The 26602-nt window shown below is 39.7% G+C and overlaps 1 protein-coding gene across 5 annotated transcripts in view; it reads right to left on the reverse strand.

Annotated features, from left to right (window-relative positions):
- Positions 1-26602, reverse strand: part of CHEK2 (checkpoint kinase 2) — a 47470-nt gene that overhangs the window by 16442 nt on the left and 4426 nt on the right. For 2 of the 5 annotated variants that reach the window (XM_049619788.1, XM_049619785.1), the window contains 5 exons: positions 11515-11639; positions 11248-11395; positions 8265-8355; positions 3567-3675; positions 613-666 (listed from right to left, as the gene is read on the reverse strand). In XM_049619788.1, the coding sequence (XP_049475745.1) occupies positions 613-666; positions 3567-3675; positions 8265-8355; positions 11248-11392 (399 nt within the window). In that variant the 5' untranslated portion in view covers positions 11393-11395; positions 11515-11639. Of the gene's footprint in view, positions 1-612; positions 667-3566; positions 3676-8264; positions 8356-11247; positions 11396-11514; positions 11640-15534; positions 16172-26602 lie in introns of those variants that run through there. The other 3 variants (XM_049619787.1, XM_049619789.1, XM_049619786.1) reach the window with 3 other exon arrangements.

The following is a 26602-nucleotide window of genomic DNA, read 5'->3' on the forward strand; positions in this document are numbered from 1 at the left end:
CTGCTTTGGATTCTGTGTCTCCCTCTCTCTGCCCCTACTATGCTCCTGCTCTGTCTCTCTCTCTCTCTCTCTCTCTAAAAAAAAAAAAAAAATTAAAAAAAAAAAAAAAAAAAAAAGACAGACTCACTTTCCAGTGAGACAAGGCACAAAAACGATAGCAACTATTCACACCCACCGAGGTAAATGGAAATCAGTACCACCAAAAGGTATTTAGAGGTATTGAAAACAGGTATAATTAAGCCAAATTTACCAAATTGGCACTGTCTTCCCATAAACAATATGAGATAAAATATTAGGGAAATTTACCATGCATTTTGGTCAAAAACTCACTCAGTGGAAATATCACAGTTATTTAATCATGAAATCTTTATACAGTATTGTCCTCTCAAAATTTCAGGGCAAAGCTTTTCCCATCTACATTATAGCTAAACACATACGCCCATACATGTGTACCCACACATGTATACACGTACACACACGCACACACACACACACATTTAAGGAATGCAAGTTAATACTAGCTTGATTACACTGAAATACTTTATACAACTCCCATATTTTGAGAGGAAAGAATGTAAGTAAGTCTGGGTCAGATTTTACAGCAATACTTACATGATTTAGTTTTTTCAAAATTTCTATTTCTGTTTCAACATTGAGAGCCGGATCCTTTGATAAAAAAATAACATTCAAGTTTATTAATAATAATAATAGTCAACACTTGGAAAATGCTTAGTTAAAGCTTAGTTGAGTAAAAGCTGTCTGAGTTCCACACTTAGCGCCTACTCATCAAGGATTAGAGGTCGATCAATTAAATAACTCCCCTAAAAATCACTCTGCAAAGTGCTTGGCAAATAGTAAGCATTCAGTAAACGACCGGGCCCTATGCCAACCTCTTTATTTAAGAGTCATCTTGGGGGTCGCCTGGGTGGCTCAGTCAGTTAAGCATCAGACTCTTGATTTTGGCTCAGGTCATGATCTCATGGTTTGTGAGTTTAAGCCTCACATTGGGCTCTGCACTGACCCTGCAGAGCCTGCTTGGGATTTTCTCTCTCCCTCTCTCTCTTTCTCTCTCCCCTTCTCTCTCCCCTCCCCTTCTCATGCTCTCTCTCCCAAAAAAAAACAAACAAAAAAGTGAACTTAAAAAAATATTTAAAAAAAGAAAAAGAATCATTTTACTTAGTAAGTCTCAAAATCCCAAAGTGAACTGGGTTCTAGAATTATCCCCAGTTCACAGATGGAGTAACTGAGGCTCAGAGAAAGGAAGCCACTTGCTCCAGTTCTCACAATCAAAAACAAGTGTGTTTCCACTGTTCTCATGCTTACCTGGTAAGCTCTGTCTCTGTCTCTCTTTTTTTTAAGTTTTTATTGAAATTCCAGTTAGCTAACATACAATGTAATATTAGTTGTAAGCTCTCTCTGGCTGTACAATTGTTTATACTCATAAAAGTGATACAACAAATAAACACCACAGACAAGAGGTATTTAATTAAATTACATAAGGAAAATGTCAAGCCACATTTCTAATAATAGAGCAGACACAGTTTCCAATTTACTGCAGGCTAACATATTTAGTGAGACACCAATGAGAGGAAGCATCAGGGGACCGAAGTTGCTCTCTGTTCCAATTCCAAAAGGATGAATCGAGTTACTCAGCCTCAAGGGCTACACCCTCCAAAGCAAAGAGGATATAGAATTACATATTTATGTAAAATGGACTTCGGCTAAGAAACCCAGATGTTTAACTTTAAAAGTCTGCCTCTTCCTGTAAGCTGTTAAACTCATTACCATGGCAGGACATACTCTAATGATAGAGAGGTCTAAAAGAGTCCAATCTGATTTGAAAGATGAAATTAAGAGGTAAAATTTTGCTCCAAGTCTTCAAGAATGGTAGGTATTTTCTTCCCCACCACACACCCCCAACAGGAAACAAATCCAGAATCACAGGGGAAAAAGATCTGTAACAAAGTGAACACAGAAAGGAAATTCCTCTTGCCATGTGAAAATGGCATTGTCTTGGGGGCAGAGGTGGGGGGGGGGGGGAGGAATTGATCTTTAAAGAACATTAAAGTATAATGGCCAGAAACAGCTGGCCACAAAGGAAAATGTGACTAGAGACCTCATTTTACATTATTCTGTTGGGTCGTGTGTTGAAAGACCAATACATTTGACCATTTCACCAACACAGTAAATGTATATTACAGAATGCAATAAAATGAATGGCTACTATATAGAGACTGTTAAATAATTAGGATTTTTAAAAATCTATAGATGCTAAGGTATTAACTTCTTCATTATTGGGAAGAGCAAAGGATTGGAAATTACCCTAAATGATCAAACAGAGAAATGGGGGAATAAATTACAATAAAGTTCATGAAATAGAGGCTCAATCATCAAAAAGCATCAATTAGAGGAAAGTTTATGCATTAATGCTTATGTGGAAAAGTAGAACACAAAATTGTATATACAGTATGACTTCAACCATCTAAAAATGCAAATTTGTATGAACAAGGACTAGAAGGAAAAAGAAAACTGCAAACAGCTGTGGAGTTACAATGGTGGGATATATAGCCAGGTTGTTTTTTCCCCTCAATTTCCTTTTTTTTTTTTTAATGTTTATTTATTTTTTTTTGAGAGAGAGAGAGAGAGCGCCTGAGGGAGAAAGAAAGAGAGAAAGAGAATGAGCAGGGGAGGGGCAGAGAGAGGAAAGAGAGAATCCCAAGCAGGTTCTGTGCTCAGTGCAGAGCCCCACGTGGGGCTCGAACTCACGAACTGTAAGATCATGAGCTGAATTCAAGAGGAACACTCAAACAACTAAGCCACCCAGGCACCCCCCAATTTCCTTTCATGTACTGTAAAACTTGTAACAACTGGGGGTGGGGGGGGGAAGCACTTCTTGCTGGTACATTATGTACAACAAAATATTTCTGGAACCAAATTATGGATAAGTAACTTTCTAGGTTAGTTGAATATACTCAAAATATTTCAATGCTGTTTAATACAAATTCACGTATGTGAACAATGAATTCTTCCTAACACTGAAAATCACCACTCTAGGGGCACCTAGGTGGCTCAGTCGGTTAAGCATTTGACTTTGGCTCATGTCATGATCTCACGGTTTTGTGCATTTGAGCCTGGCATTGGGCTCTGCACAGACCGTGCAAAGCCTGCTTGGGATTCTCTCTCTTTCCCTCTCTCTCTGCCCCTCCCCTGCTCACTCTCCCTCTTTCTCAAAATAAATAAATAAAAACTTAAAAAAAAGAAAAAACTCACCACTCTAAAATTATTTGGGGAAGTTAAGAAGTGTTAAAAACAACTGAGCAGGGAGCCTGGGTGGCTCAGTCGGTTAAGCGTCCAACTTCGGCTCAGATCATGATCTCATAGTTGGTGGGTTCGAGCCCCGCGTCGGGCTCTGTGCTGACAGCTCGGAGCCTGGAGCTGCTTCGGATTCTGTGTCTCCCTCTTGCTCTGCCCCTATCCCAACTCATGCTCTGTTTCTCTCTATCTCAAAAATAAACATTAAAAAAATAAAAATAAATAGCTGAGCATGCACAAACACAGGTACTTACTGCCTCTCTCTCAGAGCCAACAGCAAACTTCCTTTTGCTGATGATTTTTATGGCTACTTTCTTACATGTTTTCCTCTCAAAAGCTAGCTTCACCTCACCACAGGCACCACTACGGAGAGAAACATAAAATGATCAATTGTCAGAATGGTTCATCATTCCTGATCTGGGCTTAACTTTAGCCGAGATCAGTTTAGAAGTTAACCGCTGTCCACATACAACACTTCCATTGTCCCTGTTTTCAAACAACACAATGAAACATAACCAATGTAAAATGTCAAGGGCATAAGTGAATGTGGACCATCCAATAGTGCTGAGTCAGCTCCAAATTCTACTTTTTGAGCTGAGTGATACAGACTTAAGTATTAATGGCACCCCAGAATGTGAAATCCTCAGAAAGACACTAAGAACAAATTAAGACAGAAATTACTTATCCTAGAGGCAGAGAAACATCACTGAGAACAAAGTCCTAAACAAAAATGAGTGCCTGACCCAAGTTACAGCAGATAACTGTAAATGAATTATTTTCATTGATATGCTCTTTCTTATTCAAAGTGCCATAGTTGATGCCATAAACTGCACCCTAAATAAAATCACAATAACTAACAACCAAAAGTATTATGCGATTAACTTAATTGCAGCAAACTCTTAAAGATTTGCAATTAATTGGGATACTATAATGGAAGAGGAATAATACCCAGGATACAGGTAACCCAATGGACTCTGTTCTCCAAAGCCTGGGTCAGCCCAAGGTAGTGGCTACTCACATATCAATCACTCATTACATGCCCCAAGCAGACTATAACTATTGTGAGTTTGGGGTGGGAAGGTAGGTTTGTCAAGACACCCTTTTTATTGTGTATTATATGTATACATAAAAATTACCACTGTTATCATTTTAAAATCTACAATTCAGTGGCAGTAAGTACATCCACAATGTTGTGTAACCATCACCCCCATCTAGCTCCAGAATTTTTCATGAGATCAAATGGAAACTCCACCCCCATTCTATCCTTCTCCCAGCTGCTGGGAACCACTAATCTGCTTTCTCAATAGATTTGCCTATTCTGAATATCTCGTATCAATGAAATTACACAATATGTGGCCCTTTGTGTCTGGCTTCTCTCACTCATGTTTTCAAGGTTAGCCCATGCTGTAGCATGGGTCAATATTTCATTCCTTTTTGTGGCTAAATAATATTCCATTGTATGGATATATCACATTTTGTTTACCTGTTTATTTGTGGATGGAGATTCGGGTTGTTTCCACTTTTTGGATACATGCTGTGAACATTCATGCATAAATTTTTACTTAAACACCTATTGTCAACTGGGAGACGGGAATTATATACCTACAAGGGGAATCACGGGTCATAGGGTAATTCTATGCTTAACTTGTTGAGAAACCAAGGAACTATTTTCCACAGTGGCTACATCATTTTACATTCCCACCAGTAGTATACAGGGGATTTCATTTCTCTACATCCTCACAAACACTTGCTACTTTCTGTTTCTTTATGATGGTAATACTAGCGGCTGTGAAGCAGTAACCCTTGTGGTTTTGATTTGCATTTCCCTCATGATAAATGATGCCCAGCATCTTCTTATGTGGTTTTTGGTCATTTGTAGATCTTTGGAGAAGTCTATTTAAATCCTTTGTCCATTGTACAAATTGGTCATTTGTAGATCTTTGGAGAAGGCTATTTAAATCCTTTGCCCATTTGTAAAGTGGGTTGTTTTTGTTGTTGACTTGTAAGAGTTCTTTTTGCTGAATACTAGATCCTTATCAGATAAATGATCTGCAAATATTTTCTCTCATTCCATGGGTTGTGTTTCACTCCCTTGATAGTGTTTGGATGCACTAAAGTTTTTAAATTTGATGAAGTCTAAATTATCTATTTTTCTTTCTTTTGTTGCTCGTGCTTCTGGTGCCATAATTAAGAAACTACTGCCAGGGCACCTGAGTGGCTCAGTCAGTTAAGCGTCCGACTTCGACTCAGGTCATGACCTCACGATTGGTGAGTTCGGGCCCCGCATTGGGCTCTGTGCGGACAGCCCAGAACCTGGAGCCTGCTTCGGTGTCTGTATCTCCCTTTCTCTCTCTCTCTTTCTTAAAAATGAATAAACATTAAAAAAAAGAAAGAAAGAAAAGAAAAGAAACCAATGCCAAACCTAAGGTCCTGAAGAGTTACCTCTGTTTTCTTTTTACAGTTTTATAGCTGTATCTCTTACATTTAGTTTTTTTCCTTTTGAGTTAATTTTTGTATATGGTGTGAGAAAATGGTCCGTTTAACTATTATTGTTTAAAATCTGCTCAAAACACTTTCCAATTCCCCTTCTGATCACAGTCACCTTTTGCCTGAGAAATCTTCCCTGAGTCAATATAGCTCTAATGGAGAGTCTGTAAGAGTACTATGGGATGACGTGTAACCAAAATCAAGCCAATCAACGTTTCCCCTGGAATCAAATGTTGATGTTGGGGAAAAGTTCTCTCTGCAGTGGTTTCTACCAGGAAGAAGATATGAATGTGGGGCTTCTGGAAGCCATTCTTCCTGCCACACAGAGAAAACAAATCTATAGGAAGACAACCAGTAGTAGCTAAATCAATACATGGAGCCAGTGCCCTGGCAACACTGGAGGAGCCCTTAAATCCAGCCACACATACAGCCACATAGAGCATCAGAATTCAAAGAGTGACATAAAGCCCTAAAGGCCACCTGGTCCAGTCATACCTGAAAACAGCTGTGACCATGTATCTCCTGCTTACAAGAGCCAATAAATTTCTTTTTTTACCTGACTCAGGTGAGTTAAGTTTCCATCACCTTATAGAAGATTTGTGTTGAATCCTCCCTTAGAAAAAATAAGAGTCCCATGCATTTCTTAGGGGTGCGCACAAAATTTGGCTATAAACTTCCAAGCACCAATGCAATTGTGAAAATACAGTGAGTTACTGAATTTAATATCCATAAACTAAAATATCTCCCACAGATGGCTGCAAAGAGTACACTGTGTTTGATTCTATGTGGCAGGAATATGGGTGATTATTTCCTTCTATTAACTTCTACTTCCAAGTTTCCAAAAATGTCAATAAAGAGAAAGGCCTTTGGGAGAGGGGGAAGGGTGGGAGAGTGAAGAACATGGTACAATGTGGTAAAAGTGTCCCTAAGGATGTGGCTCTCAAAGTAGGATTAGGCAACCACTAAGGAACCCCAAGATGCTTTCAGGGTGTCCACAAAGTCAAACTATTTGCAGAGTAATACTAAGACATCATATGCCTTTTTCATCCTCATTCTCTCATGAGGATACAGCGTTTTCCAGAGGCTACGTGGCATGTGACAACAGACTGAACAAGGACGCAAATATCAGGATCTAGCCATTTTCTAGTAAGCCAGATAGCAAAGAGATAGGCAAAAATGTGAAACAGCGCCTCTCTTCTCACTGATCTTTATTTAAACAATTATTCTGCATTAAAAACATTATTTGGGGGCACCTGGGTGGCTTAGTCAGTGAAGCCTCCAACTTTGGCTCAGGTCATGATATCGCAGTTCATGAATCCGAGTCCCACGTCTGGCTCTGTGCTGACAGCCCAGAGCCTGCAGCCAGCCTGCTTCTGATTCTGTGTCTCCCGCTCTCTGCCCCTCCCCCACTCGTGCTCTGTCTCTGGCTCTCTCCCTCTCTCTCAAAAAAATAAACATTTAAAAATTTTAAAACACAGTTATCTTAACCTAAATTGGGTTCTTTAATGCATTAACAAATAGTATAAATGTCTCCATTTGAATTTCTAATATAGCAAATATCAACAGATATCAGCCACAAAAGCTCTTGGGTGCCCTCAGTAATTTTTAAGAATGTAAGGGGTCCTGAAACCAAAAATTTTGAGAACTTTGCCATATTCAGTGGTCAGTTTCATTTCAGTTCCCAAGATGTCACAAATTCTGAAGAAGGCAGAAATGCAGTAAATGTTTCTTTTTAGAAGGTAATGAAAATGTTTCACAACTCAGTGAATGTTAAAAATCACTAAATTGTAGGAGTGCCTGGGTTGCTCAGTTAGTTAAGTGTCCAACTTCGGCTCAGATCATGATCTCACTGTTCGTGGGTTCAAGCCCCACGTCAGGCTCTGTGCTGACAGCTCAGAGCCTGGAACCTGCTTCGGATTCTGTGTCTCCCTCTCTCTCTGCCCCTCACCCACTCATGTTCTGTCTCTCTCTCTCAAAAATAAACATTAAAAAGAAAATTTTTAATAAAAAATAATAAGCATTAAAAAAATTAAAAATCACTAAATTGTACACTTTCCATGTGTGAATTGTATGGTATGTGAGTAACAACTTTTTTTTAAATGTTATTATTTATTCATTTTTAAGTAACCTCTACACCCAACATGGGGCTCGAACTCACAACCCTGAGATCAAGAGTCGCATGTTCTTCCAACTGAGATTAAGAGTTGCTCTTCTGAGTAAAAGCCAGGCGCCCCTGTGAATACCAACTTTTTTAAAGCCACTTTATTGAGCTATCAAAGGTAAAATGTATAAGGAAAACTCTTCATTTCAACTGATGATAGTCAAGTAAATGAATAACATGCCTATCACAAATAGGTGTCCTACAAATATAAATGTTATAAACCAGGAACAAGAACCTAATCAATGACAAATGTTTAGAAAAAAAATGAACTGCAATTTCTGTAACAACAAAAAAAACAATTTACCTTCCGAGAGTTTTTGACATGATGTATTCGTCTCTTAATTCCTTAGGATAAACTGACTGATCATCTACAGTCAGGTCAAAAAATACAAAAACTAAGGGGGAAAGGGCAGAAATAGGTCTCATTAATTCATTCGATAAAGATAAAATGGTCCTAAAATTTAGTAAACATATGGAATATAAGACAACTGTTTTCAATTACATTTAACACCTAACCCTAAAGGAATTGGTTAGCCAGTTTAACCCCTGTTATGAAACCCAGAGAAACCCATGGACAATGACAGTCAAATCTCATTCTTCAATAGAAATACACAACATCATCTCACGTTAGTGCAGGAAATCCATACATATATGCTAATCTTATTCCTCAGTCTCAAAATATTAGTCAACTGCAACTGATATAAAACACCCATGCAGATTAGCAGAAACCCAGAACCAAAAAGCAATCAGTTCAAGCATAGAAAAAAATGTTCTAGACATATAAACATCCCCAAAAAATTAGACCATAGGTCATCACACTACTATTATTTCTCTTTGCCATTCATAGACCTTTACATGTCTGGCATTTTATAGTGCAAACCATCTTGAACCTGATTGTAAAGTTAAATAAGTAGCGTTTCCCCCCAAATCCCCTTTTTCTCCATTATTTGGGTTGTATTCCAGAAAAAGAAAAAAAAATAACCCCACTCATTTAAAAATTTAACCATCCATGTGAACCAAGGCTGCAATCAATTATCGACATTTCAATTCTACAAAATCAATAGTAAATTTGCAACTGCCTGCAATATCTTGAAACAGTAAAATGTGTTACGACCCTTGAGTTTCTCAGATTTCAGGCAACAGGTTTTGACCTCCCTGGAGTAACCAAGAGCTCTAGTCTCTGGCACAAATCTGAGCCACCTGAGTGTGCTTCATTCCAGGCTGGTCTGCACAAGACAGACACTTGCATAGTGAAGGAAACCTTCCAGCAAACCAACAGTTTCTCTGTGTTCATGGATATTTATGAACCTAGATGCTCCAGTGGCATCTGAGAATCTGGGAATTTGAGGGGCTCTGGAGGGCTACATCTCACAGATGTCAAGGTCTACTTCAAGGGCTACAAATTCAGTTGTCCATACAAGCCAAGGTCATGTACACAGGGAAGGCTGGGTTGAGGGTGGGACAACGTGGAGCAATGAGGACTTGAATGGGGAAAACATGCCGTCCATCTAAACCAGGAAGGCTCTACTGAGCACTGGCAAATCCTCCAGTTATGGAATTATAGGCTCAGTATGGCCAGGCAGTGCACCTTTTTCAAAGCAATCTAGATTTTGACGTTAAAGTACAAATAACAAATGCCTAATAAAATGTCAATAAACTGAATGCCATCTGCAGAGTGCCAGTCTGATCTATTTCAATTAAGGCCACCTTTAGCCCATATAACACATCTGTTCAGAACAGAACAGTTGCCCCGTAGATGGACCAACTACGAAAAGGTGGCACACAGCTGGTCAAGTGAGACAGGCCAAATTTCAGCATTCGGATGTCGCCTGCACCAGGTGCTCTCAAACAGCAAAACCCTATGCAGCTGCCCTGACTATAATTATCAGATTGAAAACAAAATAGTCAGAAATGGGGAAAACTGTCATAAAATGCATTTTAGGATGCCCAGCATGGCCATCGTTCCCAGATGCCAGGCTGAAGACTGACTGCCTAAGAATCACCTAAGCAAGATTTTTTAAATCCCTGGACCTACTAGACCAGGATCTGTGGGACAGCGTTTGTGAGCATCTATTTTTTTTTTTTAAGTTTATTTATTTTGAGAGAGGGAGAGAACACACACACACGAGTGGGGGAGAGGCAGAGAGAGAGGGAGAGAATCCCAAGCAGGCTCTCCACACTGTCAGCACAGATCCCAGAGTGGGGCTTGAACGCACAAACCAGGAGATCATGACCCGAGTCAAAGTAGGACATTTAACCACTGAGCCACCCAGGCACCCCGTGGAGATCTATTATTTTTAAGTTATTACCCACACACACTCCCTTCCCATTCATTCAACCCTCAGATAGTTTTGTGAAATTCTGCGGGTTTGTTTGTTTTTAATCAAAGAAACAAAAGTATTCCTTTTGTCCAAGGATTTAAAATCACTGTGAGATTACATGTAACTCTTTAGGTTGCTTTAATTCCTTCTGTGCTGAATGACAGCTGTTCATTTTAGATGTGATATTAGTAGTTTTAGGAACGGCTGCTTATAAAATGCTGCCTGATGATGACAATAAACATCAAAACTTTCAGACAATCACCAAATGGTAACTAAGAAAATAGACAGTTTGGGGTTTTTTTTAATGTTTATTTATTTATTTTGAGAGAAAGAGAGAGAGCACATGTGTGCACAAAGGGGAGGGGCAGAGAGAAAGGGAGAGAGAGAATCTCATGGGGCTCAATCTCATGAACTGTGAGACAATGATCTGAGACAAAATGAAAAGTTGACACTCAACTGACTGAGCCACCCAGGTGCCCCAAGAAGGAAGAAGGTTTAAACTGAGATTCTTACAGAAAAAACCTAATGCCTGGCATATAAACAAACTTCAATAAATACATGTGCAATTAATGAATGGAAGGAATGAAAGGGAAGAATGAGAAAGGAAGGGAAGAAGGAAAGAGGGAGGGAGGGAGAAGAATTAATGGTCTAAAACAACTCACTGACATCTAAGACTGATGTGGTACAAACTGGATCAATCAACGAACAATGAAACATCTTAAGCAATATCATCCCATTGACAGCATACAGCCTTAAATAAAACTTATCACAGCAGTTAAACTTTAGAAATTCAATCTTGATAGAAATCTTTCCTAATTTAAGGATGCACCCAGGACTGAGTTGAATCCTGAATACTAACCGTCTTACTTTACGTAACTAAACCATACTCGGCAAAGGGCATAATGTCGATCTTCCCTTTACAGGAGAGGAAAAAAAGATTCAGTAACCAGAAGATAGTAATGTTACCTTTATTACTCCACACTGAAAGTGCAATTTCAGAATTGTTACTCAAAGGAAGGCGTCTTCCTTTCCCTACAAGCTCTCTATTTACAAAGGTTCCATTCCCACTGTGATCTTCTATGTATGCGATGTAAGAGTTTTTGGGACCCATTTCCTAAAATAGAGAACATTTTATTTCAAAGTTTTAACAGTGGGGAGTGACAGTGCTAAGATATCTCACGGTGAAGGACTAGATGACCAATTTTCCCAAACATATGGATTTCTGTCACCTACTCTGAAAATCCGAAAGTGTTTCTTGCTGTAAGTCCGGTATTTATCCGTTCTTTTCAGCAGTGGCTCATCAAAGCAGTATTCGCAGCTCCTATCTCTCCCAAACCAGTAGCTGTCATTAACACAGTCTGTAACACAAAAGTATACACCGGAGTGCTGTCGAATTTCATGCATCAAACACTTTTAAAAACTGCTTGTAAAATGTAATTAGAGGAAAATAACCTAAGAAAGCAATCAAGCTTACAGATACCTTTATCAAAATGATATAGGAATAAAAATGAGGGAGGAGGAAAAGAACAATTTTCCAATGAGTTCAATAAATCGTGACTTATACATACCTATGAAATAACAAGCCGTCATTAAAAGTTCTCAAGCAATTATTAATGATTTCAAAAAACACTTAAAATCAAATAACTTCCTGCTCATGACCCTCCTGAGGCTTCCCATCGTACTTACTATAAAATGTGCACTCCTCCACATGGCAGGCTAGATGCTCAGGATCCAGCCCCTGCTTCCCTCCCAGCCTCACCTTGCACCGCTCCCCTTGATCACTCTACCTAGTCCCTCTGGTGGCTTCCATTGCCCCATGTCGGGTTCAACCCCCACCTTGTGGCCTTTGCATTCTCTGTTCAAACACAGCTACTTGCATAGTCATCTTGCTTTGTGTCTGGACTCAAACTGTCATCTTCCACTCAGCTTTCTGTATTAGCAGACTCCTACCTCGTCATCCATTATCATAATGACATCCCGTTTTGTCTCCCTCTAAGTATGGACCATAATTGGAAGTTATCTTGATTATTTATATATTGTCTCCCCACACACCCCTTTTAGAACAAACTCCAGGAGGGCAGCCTTGGGTCTCCTGTGTTTTAGTTCCAGCACCAAGGACAATGAATGTAGTAGGCAAGTAAATGTTGATAAAGACAGACCAGGCAAAATGTTAGCACCTCATATCACAAAGTACTAATTTCCCTAATGTATGTCAAGTTCCTACAAATAAAAACAGACAAACAATCCAGTAAAAAATGGGTAAAAGATATGAAGAGACAATTTACAAGAGACAGAAATACAAATGGCTCAAACATACGAAAAAATGGCCAAGGTAAAAAAAAATTTTTTTTAATTTAAAAACCAGGGGAACCTGGTAGAGCACGCAACTCTTTTTTTTCCTTTTTTAATGCTTACTTTTTGAGAGAGCAAGAGACGGAGCGCAAGCAGAATAGGGGCAGAGAGAGAGGGAGACACAGGATCCGAAGCAGGCTCCAAGCTCCAAGCCGTCAGCACAGAGCCCGACAAGGGGCTCAAACTCATGAACCGTGAGATCATGACCTGAGCTGAAGTTGGATGCTTAACTGACTAAACCACCCAGGCACCCCATAGAGCATGCAACTTTTGATCTTGGGATTGTGAGTTCGAGCACCACGTTAGGTGTAGAGATTACTTAAAAATAAAATATTTTTTAAAAATGAAATTAAAAAATGCATAAACATGTACACATTTTAAAAAAAGAAATTTTAAAAACCAGTAATACATTACAATTTCATATTTCAGGGTGCCTAGGTAGCTCAACTGGTTAAGTGTCCGACTCTTGATTTTGGCTCAGGTCATGATCTCACGGGTCATGAGTTTGGGCCCTGAGTCAGGCTCTGCACTAACAGCTTGGAGCCTGCTTGGGATTCTGTGTGTGTGTGTGTGTGTGTGTGTGTGTGTGTGTGTGTGTGTCTCTCTGCCCCTCCCCCACTCACTCCTCTGTCTCTCTGTCTCTGTCTCTCAAAAGAAATTAAACATTAAAAAAAATGTTTTTAAACAATTGTGGTACTTACATATAATGGAATATATATATGTAGATATATATATGCATTTTTTTTAAGTAGGCTCCACACCTGATGTGGAGCTTGAACTCATGACCCTGAGATCAAGAGTCTCATGCTCTACTAACTGAGTTAACCAGGTGCCCCTATCATGGAATATTATTCAGCCATAAAAAATAAATGCTACAGCCCATACATGCCACGACATGTATAAACCTTGAAAACGTTAGAAGCCAGACACAAAAAAACCATGAGTTGTATGATTACATTTATATGAAATATCCAGAATACTTAAATCCATAGAAATGAAATACAGATTACTGGTTGCCAGGGGCAGGAGGAGAGAAGAAAGGGAAGTGACTGCTTAACAGGTGCAGGGTTTTATTTTGGAGTAACACAAGTGTTTCAGAACTAGACAAAGGTTGTGATGGCACTGAACTGTTCACTTTAAAATAGTTAATCTGGGGCCCCTGGCTGGCTCAGTCAGAAGAGCATGCAATTCTTGATTGTAGGACCACGAGTTTGAGCCCCACACTGGGTGTAAAGATTAATTAAATAAAGAGACTCAAAAAAAATTAAAGAACAATAAAGTGGTTAATTTTATGTCATGTGCATTTCACTGTGAGGTTTTTATTTTTTAGGTTTATTTATTTTGAGAGAGAGAGAGAGAGAGAGCACACATACTTCCGAACCGTGAGATCATAACCTGAGCTGAAATCAAGACTCGGACTCTTACCCTACCGAGCCACCCAGGCACCCCACACGTCAATTTTTAAAAATTACATAGACACACATAACTGGCCCAGAAATTCTACTTCTAGGAATTTATCCTACGGATAGAGGCATATGTATTATGAAAGGATATAAGGACAAAACTAAAAAGTTATTCACTATAGCATTATTCTTACAGCAAAAGATTACAAACATCTTAAATCTCCATTAGTAAGGGATAACTTCAAAAAAACTTACATCTATAAAAAGGAATGAGAATCTTTACATTCTGAGATAAGGATATCTAAGATACAATGCTGAGTATTAAATACCAGTTGCAAGCAATGTGTTGTGAATTATAATCTAAAAATAAAAGGAAAATAAGAATATACAGGCACTTAGCAATATGGCATCATCCATTACAAAGTAAAGCCATGCCGACTCAAAGACCCAGCAATTCAACTCAGTCTCTACCCCACAGACACATCTGCCAATTGACCAAGGAGACAACCACAAGGATGTTCAAGGAGTCTTGCTTACAGGAACGAAAACTGGAAACAACCTAAGTATCTGTTAATAGGGGAAGGAATAAATGAACCATGGTATTTCTACTAGAAATGCAGAACTACTGCACCAGCTGGGACAAGGAAGGGCATGGAGAATTCATCAGGACAAGGATGGTGGACAGAGACTGTAAGAAGTGGGCCCCTACAAAAGGGTCTGTTCTGACCTTTGCTGATCAGGAGAGCCCCCAGGCAGAAGTGTGGAGGAGGGCAGGGAGAACAAGGGAGGAGGCAAGGGGACCAGAAGTTCTCAGAAAGGCAATGAGAGGTATGAATCCAGGGAAGGATGGGTCCATCTTCCCAGTAGGGAAGGGGTGCAGGTGAGAAGGTGTGTAGGGAGAGCAACAGATACACTGGTTTTGGCAAGTGAACTGAAAATTAGGTAAGTTAAAAAAAAAAAAAGAATGAAAGAAAGAAAAAGAAAATTTAGGTAAGCTATTTTCTTTTAGGGATTCTAGACCTCTCCTCTCTGAAGTTCGAATTCACTGTCCTCCCTCTCAAAGGATCCTATATCACAGACAAAAAAATTAAAACCATCTGGGAAAAGTTAACCCATCTCTCCCTTTGATCCCCATTCAGCTCTGACCTTTGGCCTATCATCTTCACCTTTGCTTTAACATCCCCTCCCCCGCCGCCCCATTTTACAGATGAGGATGGTGAGGCTCAGAGGGGTAGCATCACTTGCCTGAGGTCACACAGCTAGATGATGACAGAGCTAGGACTTGAACCCATGTCTTTCTGACTACAGCACCCTCACTCTTTCCCAGCTTCAGCCCTTAAGCTACACTCTCACCCTTATTTTCTTCCTACTCAAGCATTTTTAATCTCTTCCTCTACCAGTTTCTCTCACGCTCATTTCAAACAGGAACAAGCCTCCCTTGGGCTCCACACTCCCCTTTGGTTGCTAACTTTCATCACATTTCTTACAGCATACTCACTTCTTTCTCAATGGCAGGTTAAGGACATAGGTTTAAAGTTGAAAAGTTGTAGGATCAAATCCTGCCTCTACCAACTCTGGGCTATATGACTGTAGACAAGTTAATCAACTGAGGCTTAGAGCCTCAGTTTGCTCTTCTGTAAAATGGAGGTAAGAATAAAAATAGTCTCTCATTAGATTATTTTGAAATTTAAATAAAATAGTCCCAACACTTCACCCAACAAAAAGAAAATGTACATTCTTCTCAAATGCTTATGAAAAATATTCTCCAAGATAGAACATAAGCTAGAGCGAGAAACCTACTCCATGAACATAAAAGAACAGAAATCACACAAAGTATGTTCTCTAATAACAATATAATGAAATTGGAGCTCAAAAACACAAAGAAATTTAGTGAATTCCCATTTAAGCAGAATTAACTAAAAAAACCAAAGGGACAAAGAAAAACAATCATTAAGGAAAATTAAGAAATACTTTGAAATTAATGAAATGAGAAAACAACATACCAAAATTTATGGGATGCAGCTTAAACATTTCTTAGGGAAATTTACAGTTGTTAATGTCTAAGTTACAAAATAAAGATTTTATGTCAATAACCTAACCTTCCTTAAGATGTTGAAAAAGAGAAGCAAGCAAAATCTAAAACAAGCAGAGGGAAAAAAATAATAAAAATCAGAGCAGAGGGGCGCCTGGGTGGCTCAGTAGGTTAAGCATCTAACTCATTTCAGCTCAGGTCATGATCTCACAGTCATGAGACTGAGCCCTGCAAGAGGCTCTATGCTGAGCTTGGAACCTGCTTAAGATTCTTTCCCTCTGCCCCTTCCCCATTTGTCCTTTCCCCATTTGCATGCTCTTCCTCTCTCAAAAAAAAAAAAAAAAAAAAAAAAATTCAGAGCAGAAAAAAATAGAAAATACAAAGATAATTAAGAAAATCAATGAAACTGCGGATCCTGGGTGGCTCAGTCAGTTGAGCATCCAATTCTTGGTTTCAGCTCAGGTCATGATCTCACAGTCAGAAGATTGAGCCCTGTGTTGGGCTCCACGCCGAGCAGAGCCTGCTTGGATTCTCTCCCTCTCTCTCTGCTCCTCTCCCCACTCACATTCTCTCAAAATAAATAAATAAACTTTAATTAAAAAAAAAAAAAAAAGAAAAGAAGTTGGGGGGGGGGGCAGGGGAGGCGAGCCTAAGTGGCTCAGTTGGTTGAGCGTCTGACTCTTGATTTTGGCTCAGGTCCTGATCTCACAGTTCATGGTTCAAGCCCAAGCCCAGCGTTGGGCTCTGTGTGGACAGTGTGGAGCCTGCCTGGGATTCTCTCTCCTTCTCTCTCTGCCCCTCCCCCACTCATGCTATCTCTGTCTCTGTCAAAATAAATAAATAAATTTTAAAAAATAATAATGAAGCCAAAAGCTGGGTTTTATTTTTAATATTTTATTTTTAAGCAATCTCTATACCCAATGTGGGGCTCGAACCCACAATCCTAAGATCAAGTGTAACATGCTCCACCGACTGAACCAAGCAGTCTAAAAGATAGCTTCATTTTAAATTCTACCAAACATTTAAAGAACTAATACCAATGCCCAAACTCTTCCAAGAAACACAGGAGGAAGGAAACTTCTCAACTCATTCTGAGGCTACTAATACACTTATGCCAAAAGCAAAGACATCAGAAGACAGCAACAGACCAACAGGCCTCAGCAAACCAAATCCAGCAACATGTAAAAGGGATTAGATATGACCAAGTGAGAATTAACCCAGGAAAACATGGTTGGGTTAGGGTTAGCATCTGAAAAATAATTAATGTAACATGCAATCACAATACAATACAGAACAAAACCACAAGACCATCTCAGTAGACAGAAAAGGCTTTGACAAAATCCAATATCCTTCATGATTCAAAACAATAGTGACAACAATAAAAATAAATGAGGAATAGCAGGGAACTTCTTCACCCTGAGAAAAAGCACTTATTGAACCGCCTATGGCTAACCGCATAGTGAAAGCTTCCCCCTTAACATCAAAATAAGACAAGAATATCTGCTCTTACAATGTTTTTTTTAAATGTCTATTTATTTATTTTTGAAACACAGCTTGGGGGAGAGACAGAGAGAGAGGGAGAGAATCCCAAGCAGGATCTACGCGGTCAGCACAGAGCCCAACACAGGGCTCAATCCCATGAACTGTGAGATCATGACATGAGCTAAAATCAAGGGTCAGACACTTAGCCAACTGAGCAATCCGGGTGCCCCTACTTTTTATTCATTGTACTAGAGATTCAAACCAGGGCACTGGAGGGAAGGAAGGAAGGAAGGAAGGAAGGAAGGAAGGAAGGAAAGAAGGAAGGAAAGAAGGAAGGAAAGAAGGAAGGAAAGAAGGAAGGAAGGAAGGAGGGAAGGAGCAAATCTATCTCTATTCACAGATAACATAATCTTATGCAGAAAATACTAAAGAACCCACTAAAAACTATTGGATCTAATTAACAAATTCAGCAACATTACAGAATACAAGATTAATATACAAAAAAAAAAAACAAAAACCCCACTTGTTCACGAGCAATGAACTAACTAACCTAAAATGAAATTTAAAAATAATTCCTTTTGGGGTGCCTAACTGGCTTAGTTGGTACAGCATGTGACTCTTTAGATTTGGGATCATGAGTTCAAACTCCATGTTGGATGTAGAGTTAAAAAAACATATGTATATTTAAAAATACTAATAAGTACATTTATGATAGCATAAAAAGAATAAAATACTTAGGAATGAATTTAACAAAAGTACAAATCTAATACTATAAAAACTATAAAATATTGCTGAGAAAGAATTTGAAAGACTTTTATAAATGTTCATGGATGGGGTACCCAGGTGGCTCAGTCGGTTAAGCACTGACTTTGCCTCAGGTCATGATCTCGAGATTCATGAGCTTGAGCCCCACGTTGGACTCTGTGCTGACAGCTCAGAGCCTGGATCCTGCTTCAGATTCTGTGTCTCCCTCTCTCTCTGCCTCTCTCGCTTGCACTCTGTCTCTCTCTCAAAAATAAACATTAAAAAAAAAAAGTTTTAATTAAATAAGTAAATAAATAAATAAATAAATAAATCAGTCATACTATTGCAAAGATAGCAAAATGCCCATACTACTGACATACACAATCCCTGCCAAAATCCCAGCTGCCTTCTTTGCAGAAATTAGCAATCTGAAACTAAAATTCTTATGTTAATATGAAGACACAGACTATCCAAAATAATCTTGAAAATGAAGTACAAAGTTGAAAGAGTTACCAATGTTTTGCAATTTCAAAACTTACTCCAAAGCTACCATCATTAAGATGTTATGGTACTAGCATAAGGACAGACATACAGATGAATAGGGAAGAAATGAAGGACCAAAAATAAACCACATTTATAGTCAACTAACTTTGAAAAAGAGTGCCAAAACAGTTCACTGGGAAAAGAATAGTCTGTTCAAGAAATGGTACTAGGACAAGTAGATATCCACATTCAAAACAATAGTTAGAACCCTTACCTCACACCATATACAAAAATCAACTTACACAAAATCAAAGGCTAACTGTAGTAGGAACCATAATTATAAAACTCAAAGAAGAAAGAATAGTAATGAAGCCTTGTAATCTTGGGTTAAGCAATGCCTTCTTAGATATGACACTAAAAGCACAAGTGACAAAAGAGAGAAATTGGCCACAATTCAAGTTTAAAATTAGTGTATCAAAGAACATCATCAAGAAAGCAAAAAAGAAGGGCACCTGGGGCGCCTGGGTGGCGCAGTCGGTTAAGCGTCCGACTTCAGCCAGGTCACGATCTCGCGGTCCGTGAGTTCGAGCCCCGCGTCAGGCTCTGGGCTGATGGCTCAGAGCCTGGAGCCTGTTTCCGATTCTGTGTCTCCCTCTCTCTCTCCCCTCCCCCGTTCATGCTCTGTCTCTCTCTGTCCCAAAAAAAAATAAATAAACGTTGAAAAAAAAAAAAAAAAAAAAAAAAAAAAAGAAGGGCACCTGGGAGGTTCAGTCAGTTGAGCACCCGGGTCTTGGTTTAAGGTCATGATTTCAGTTCGTGTGTTCAAGCCCCATGTAAGGCTCCGCATTGACAGTGTAGAGTCTGCTTGAAGTTTTCTCTCTCCCTCTCTCTCAAAATAAATAAATAAACTTTAAAAAAAAAGATAACAAAAAAGAAACCCAAAGAATGGAAATAATATTTGCAAAACATATATCTGATAAGGGATTTATATCTGGAACATATAAAGAACACTTACAAATCAGCTATAAAAAGGGGCGCCTGGGTGGCTCAGTTGGTTGGGTGACCAACTTTGGCTCAGGTCATGATCTCAGTTTGTGAGTTCAAGCCCTGCGTCGGGCTCTGTGCTGACAGCTCAGAGACTGGAGCCTGTTTTGGATTCTATGTCTCCTCCTCTCTCTACCCTTCCCATGCTCATGCTCTGTGTCTGTCTCTCAATAATAAATAAACGTCAGGGCGCCTGGGTGGCTCAGTCGGTTGGGCGTCCGACTTCAGCTCAGGTCATGATCTCACGGTCTGTGACTTCAAGCCCCGCGTCGGGCTCTGTGCTGACAGCTCAGAGCCTGGAGCCTGTTTCGGATTCTGTGTCTCCCTCTTTCTCTGACCCTCCCCTGTTCATGCTCTCTCTCTCTCTGTCTCAAAAAAAAATAAACGTTAAAAAAAAAAAAAAATAAATAAATAAACGTTAAAAAAAATTTTTTTTTAAATCAGCTATAAAAAGATTAGAAATCCAATTAAAAATTAACAAAGGCTCTGAATAGAAATTTCTCCAAAGACGATATAAAATAACCAATAAATACCTAGAAAGATGTTCAATTATCATTAGTCATCAGGAAAATGCAAATCAAAACCACAATGAGGGGTGCCTGGGTAGCTCAGTAGGTTAAGTACCTGACTTCAGCTCAGGTCATGATCACAGTTCGTGAGTTCAAGCCCCGCACTAGGCTCTGTGATGGCAGTGCAGAGCCCACTTCAGACCCTCTGTCTCCCTCTCTCTCTGCCCCTCACCCGCTCATGCGCACACACACACTCTCTCTCCCTCTCTCTCTCTCTCAAAAATAACCAAACATTGGGAATGCAAGCTGGTGCAGTCACTCTGGAAAACAGTATGGAGGCTCCTCAAAAAACTAAAAACAGAACTACCCTATGACCCAGCAATTGCACTACTAGGCATTTATCCAAGGGATACAGGTGTGCTGTTTCGAAGGGACACGTGCACCCCCATGTTTATAGCAGCACTAGCAACAATAGCCAAAGTATGGAAAGAGCCCAAAAGATAGATGAATGGATAAAGAAAGTGTGGTATATATATACAATGGAGTATTACTCGGCAATCAAAAAGAATGAAATCTTGCCATTTGCAACTATGTGGATGGAACTGGAGGGTATTATGCTAAGTGAAATTAGTCACAGAAAGACAAAAATCATATGACTTCACTCATATGAGGACTTTAAGAAACAAAACATGAACATAAGGGAGGGAAACAAAAATAATATAAAAACAGGGAGGGGGACGAAACAGAAGAGCCTCATAAATATGGAGAACAAACTAAGGGTTATAGGAGGGGTTGTGGGAGGGGGGATGGGCTAAATGGGTAAGGGGCACTAAGGAATCTACTCCTGAAATCATTGTTGCACTATATGCTAACTAATTTGGATGTAAATTAAAAAAAAAAAAAAAAAAGTTTAAAAAAAAAAAGAAGCTAAACTAAAATAAATAAACAAACATTTAGAAACAAAAATAAAATTTAACGTTTATTTATTTTTGAGACAGAGAGAGACAGAACATGAACGGGGGAGGGTCAGAGAGAGAGAGGGAGACACAGAATCTGAAACAGGCTCCAGGCTCTGAGCAGTCAGCACAGAGCCCGACGCGGGGATCGAACTCACGGACCGCGAGATCGTGACCTGAGCCGAAGTCGGACGCTTAACCGACTGAGCCACCCAGGCGCCCCACAAAAATAAAATTTAAAAAGCCCAATGAGATCATTTCACACTAGAATGACTATAATTAAAAAGACACATAGTAAGTTGGGGCAAAATGTAGAGAAGTTGGAACCTTCATACACCGCTGGTAGGAATATAGAATGGTGCAGCTGCTGTGGAAAACATTTTAGTGGTTCCTTAAAATATTAATCATAGAGTCTTCCATGGGAAGCTGTTGAAGTGGGAGTCCCCTAAGCTCACCTCATGTCAGACACAACTAGATAACCCACATTAGTGTAAATAACTCAGAAAGCAGCCCAACGATTGGCAGAACAGACCCTCTGCAACTAAATGTAGAAAAGAAGTCATACCGATGAGAGTAGGAAGGGCAGAGATGCAGAAGGGAGCCAAACAAACTTGTAGGACTGTCCATGAGGTAGGGACACCGTAGCACAAAGAAAGGAAAGAAACAGACCCTCACACTGGGGAGCATGCATGAGGAAGAGGAATCCCTATAACATACTGCTTTGAGTTCTTACAATCAGCAGCGATTAGCACCTGGAACTTTAAAAATTCAGCAGTCTCCCTGGGAGGGTGAGAGGAAACTGAGTCCTTGCCCTTAAGGAAACAGCACAACAAAGACCACGGCAGAGATACAGCATAGAAGCAGCAATGTGAAAAGTACGTGGGTTATACAGGAAGGACTTTTACTAATCTCAGAACAAATACTGGAGAAGCAGGAATATTTGGGAGACTTCTCTCCAGGAACAGAGGAGCTGATAGGCACCATTTCCCTCCCCCCCTCCTTGGCCTACACACAAAAACACCTACAGCTACAGGAACCTGTGTAGCACCAACACTTGGTACCTAGGTTATTAACAGCACCACATTGCCCCAAGTTCTTCTGTGGACACGCCTGCTCCAGCCAGGCCCAGGCTCTAGGTCCCCTCCCACAGCAGACCTACACACACTTTGCTTACACCATGCACCCATGTCGCCCTGCAGACCTGCCACCCCCTAATAGGCCCTAGGCCGGAACCCGTTCAAAGTGGTGCCACAAGCCTGGCAGTGTGCAAGTAGTCCTGACAAGGGCCAGCGCCACTCCAAAGTGACTCCTGCACTAGGGGGAGGGAAAGACAATAACCACACACACCAGTCCAACTAGGGCCTCAGCAGTGGGCTGGGAGCAAACATCTGATCTGACTACAGGCCCCACCCACCAATGAAAGATTCTCAGGGGACAACACATGGAAAGTGACCTGCAGCCTGATGCTACCTCATTTCTGGCGAACGCCTGGTCTGACTCAACTGAATCCCTAGGCGGCCTCAAATTGGCCCACTAACAACACAGGGACCGGTCCCTGCCCACAACAGGCAAAGACAGCCATCACAGATGACTGGAATGAAGGAAAAATTAGCTCAACCACAACAGTAGGGTACAGGAAACACACATATGAGACACCCTGAAGCTTCAGGTTCTGTGAACAAGGAACACTGCATTGCAGAGCACTACATGACCTCTTCTTCCTAAAGCCATTACTTTCAAGAGCAGAAGATGTAGCTGACTTTCCTAATACATAGAAACATACACAGTGAGTTGAACAAAATGAGGAGACAGATGAATACTTTCCAAATGAAAGAACAGGACAAAATCACAGCAGAAGAGCTAATTGCAACAAACATAAGTAATATACTTGATAGAGAACTTAAAGTAATGATTGGGGCACTCGGGTGGCTCAGTCAGTTAAGCCTCTGACTCTTGATTTCAGCTCAGGTCAAGATCTCACAGTTCATGAGTTTGCGCCCCACACGGGGCTCTGTGCTGACAGCATGGAGCCTGCTTAGGATTCTCTCTCTTCCTCTCTCTCTCTGTCCTTCCCCCACTTGCACACTCTCTCAAAATAAATAAACTTAAAATAATAATAATAAAAATAATGATCAAAGAGTAGAGGACCTCATGAGAACCTTAACAAAGATATGGAAAATATAGAAAAGATCCAATCAGAGATGAAGAACTCAATAACTGAAATTAAAAATACACTAGAGGGAATAAAGAGCAGACTAGAGGAAGCAAAAAAAATGGATCAACGACTTGGAGGACAGTGTAATGGAAAGCAATCAAGCTGCACAGGAGAGAGAAAAATAATAATTATAAATGAAAGAAGACTTAGGGAACTCAGCAAGACCGTCAAGTGTAATAACATTCACATTATAGGGATCCCAGAAGGACAAGAGAGAGAAAAGGGAGAAAAAGAGAGAGAAATTTTATTTGAAAAATTAATAGCTGAAAACCTCCCTAATCTGGGGAAGGAAACAGACACCCAGATGAAGAAGGCACAAAGAGCCCCCAACAAAATCAACCCAAGGACTTCCTCACCAAGACACAGCAATTATAAGGACAAAAAGTAGTGGGCACATGGATGGCTCAGTAGGTTAAGAATTTGACTCTTAATTTCAGCTCAGGTCATGATCTCATGGTTCATGAGATTGAGCCCCGTGTCAGCTGTGAGTTGACACTACAAAACCCACTTGAGATTCTCTCTCTCTCCCTCTTTCTCTGCCCATCACCCACTTGCACACACAAGCTCTTTCTCTCTCAAAATGAGTAAATAAACGTTAAAAAAAAAAAAAAAAGAACAAGAAGTAGTGATAACCAGAAAATTTTAAAAGCAGTAAGAGAGAAGAAAACAGTTACATACAAGGGAAACCCATATGGCTAACAGCTGATTTTTCACCAGAAACCTAACAGGCCAGAGGGGAATGATATGACATATTCAAAGTGCTGAAACAAGAAAACCTGCAGCAAAGAATACTCTCTCTAACAAGTCTAGGATTCAGAATAGAACAGATTGTTTCTCAAACAAAAGTTAAAGGAATACATGACCATTAAACCACCCCCAAGAAATGTTAAAAGGGACTTTGAGTAGAAAGGAAAGGTCATAAGCAGACCATAGACAAAGTAAGAAAAGTAAAAAGCACAAAAGCAGTAAAATTAAGTACGGCAAAACCTTGGATTGCATGTAACTTGTTCTGTGAGTGTTCCACAAGACAAGCAAACATTTCTAATAAATTTTAACTTGATAAACAAGTGATGTCTTGCAAGAGTAGTATGTGTATGAGTAGTATGTAACGCCAAATGTCACATGATAACAACTGAGCCAATGGCTCTTGAAATTTGCTTTGATATACGAGTGCTTTGGATTACAAGCATGTTTCCAGAATGAATTAGGCTCGCATACCAAGGTTTTACTGTATATCTATAAAAATCAGTCAAAGGGGGGGGCGCCCAGGTGACTCAGTCGGTTAAGTGTGTATATACCCACACACAAATACACACAATGGAACATTATTTAGCCATTAAAAAAGTATGAAATCTTGCCATTTGCAACAACATGGATGGACTTTGAAGGCATTGTAAGTGAAATAAGTCAAAGAAAGACAAACACTGTATAATCTCACTTAAGTGTCTTATATGTAGAATCTAAAACACCTAATCTCGGGGCACCTGGGTGGCTCAGTTGGTTGAGCGGCTGACTTCAGCTCAGGTCATGATCTCACAGCTTGAAGGCTCGTGAGTTCAAGCCCTACATCGGGTTCTGTGCTGACAGCTCAGAGCCTGGAACCTGCTTCCGATTCTGTGTCTCCCTCTCTCTCTGCCTATCTCCTGCTCACCCTCTATGTGTCTCTCCCTCTCAAAAATAAACACTAAAAAAATTTTTAAGTAAATAAATAAAAATAAAAAACCTAAACTCATATAAACAAGAGTGGTGGTCACCAGGGACTGGAGAGTAGGGGAAATGGGGAGATATTCATTACAGAGTACACACTTCCAAATATAAGATGAGTAACTTCTGGGGATCTAATGTACAGCATGGTGATTACAGTTAATAATATTACATTATATACTTGAAAGCTGCTAAGAGCATAGATCTTAAATGTTCTCACCACAAAAAAGAAATGGTAATTATGGAATGTGATGGAAATGTTAGTAAACACTATGGTGGTAATCATTTTCCAATTTGTAACTACATCAAATTGACACATTGTACACCTTAATTTACACAATGTTACATGTCAATTATATGTAAAGTTTGGGTAGGGGAGGGGAAGAGGACAATTACGAGAGGAACAATTAAAAAAAATTTTTTTTAACATTTATTCATTTTTGAGAGTGAGACAGACAAAGCATGAGCGGGGGAGGGGCAGAGAGAGGGAAACACAGAATCTGAAGCAGGCTCCAGGCTCCGAGCTGTCAGCACAGAGCCCAGCACAGGGCTTGAAATCACAGATGTTGAGATCATGACCTGAGCTGAAGTCAGACGCTTAACCGACTGAGCCACCCAGGCGCCCCTAGAGGAACAATTTTATAAATAGATAATGGTGATAGTTGCACATTTTGTGAATGTACTTAATGCCATTAAACTGTATACTTAATGGTTACAGTGACAAAACTTTTTGTTGTATCTATTTTCCCACAATAAAAATAAGTAAACACTGGTGCCTACTGGCTCAATCAGTAGAGCATGCAACTCTCGATCTCAGGGCCATGAGTTCAAGCCCCACTTTGGGCACAGAGCTCACTTTAGTAATAATAATAATAATAATAATAATAATATAATAAGCAACATTAAAAATACTTAGGAATACTTTCTTTTTTTAGTACAAGACTTGTATACTGAAAACTATAAAACATCACAGAAAGAAATTAAAGAATACCTAAATAAATGGAAAAACATCCCATGTTCATGGATTGGAAGACTTAATATTAGATGTCAATAATCCCCAAATTAATCTATAGATTCAGTGTAATCCCTATCAAAATCTAAGCTGCTTTCTTTGCAGGAAGTGTCAACTTTGTTCTAAAATTCATATGGAAATGTAAGGGACCCAGAATAGTCAAAACAATCTTGAAAAAGAGGAACAAATCAGGGCTCACACTCTGGATTTCACAACTTACTACAAAGCAACAGTAATCAAGATTTTTGTGGTACTTGCATAAAAGGATAGACATAGACCAGGGGCATCTGAGTGGCTCAGTCGGTTAAGCATCTAACTTCAGCTCAGGTCATGATCTCATGGTTCATGAGTTCAAGCCCCACGTCAGGCTCTGTGCTGACAGCTC

Source organism: Panthera uncia (assembly GCF_023721935.1).
Source record: "Panthera uncia isolate 11264 chromosome D3 unlocalized genomic scaffold, Puncia_PCG_1.0 HiC_scaffold_8, whole genome shotgun sequence".
Taxonomy (NCBI): domain Eukaryota; kingdom Metazoa; phylum Chordata; class Mammalia; order Carnivora; family Felidae; genus Panthera; species Panthera uncia.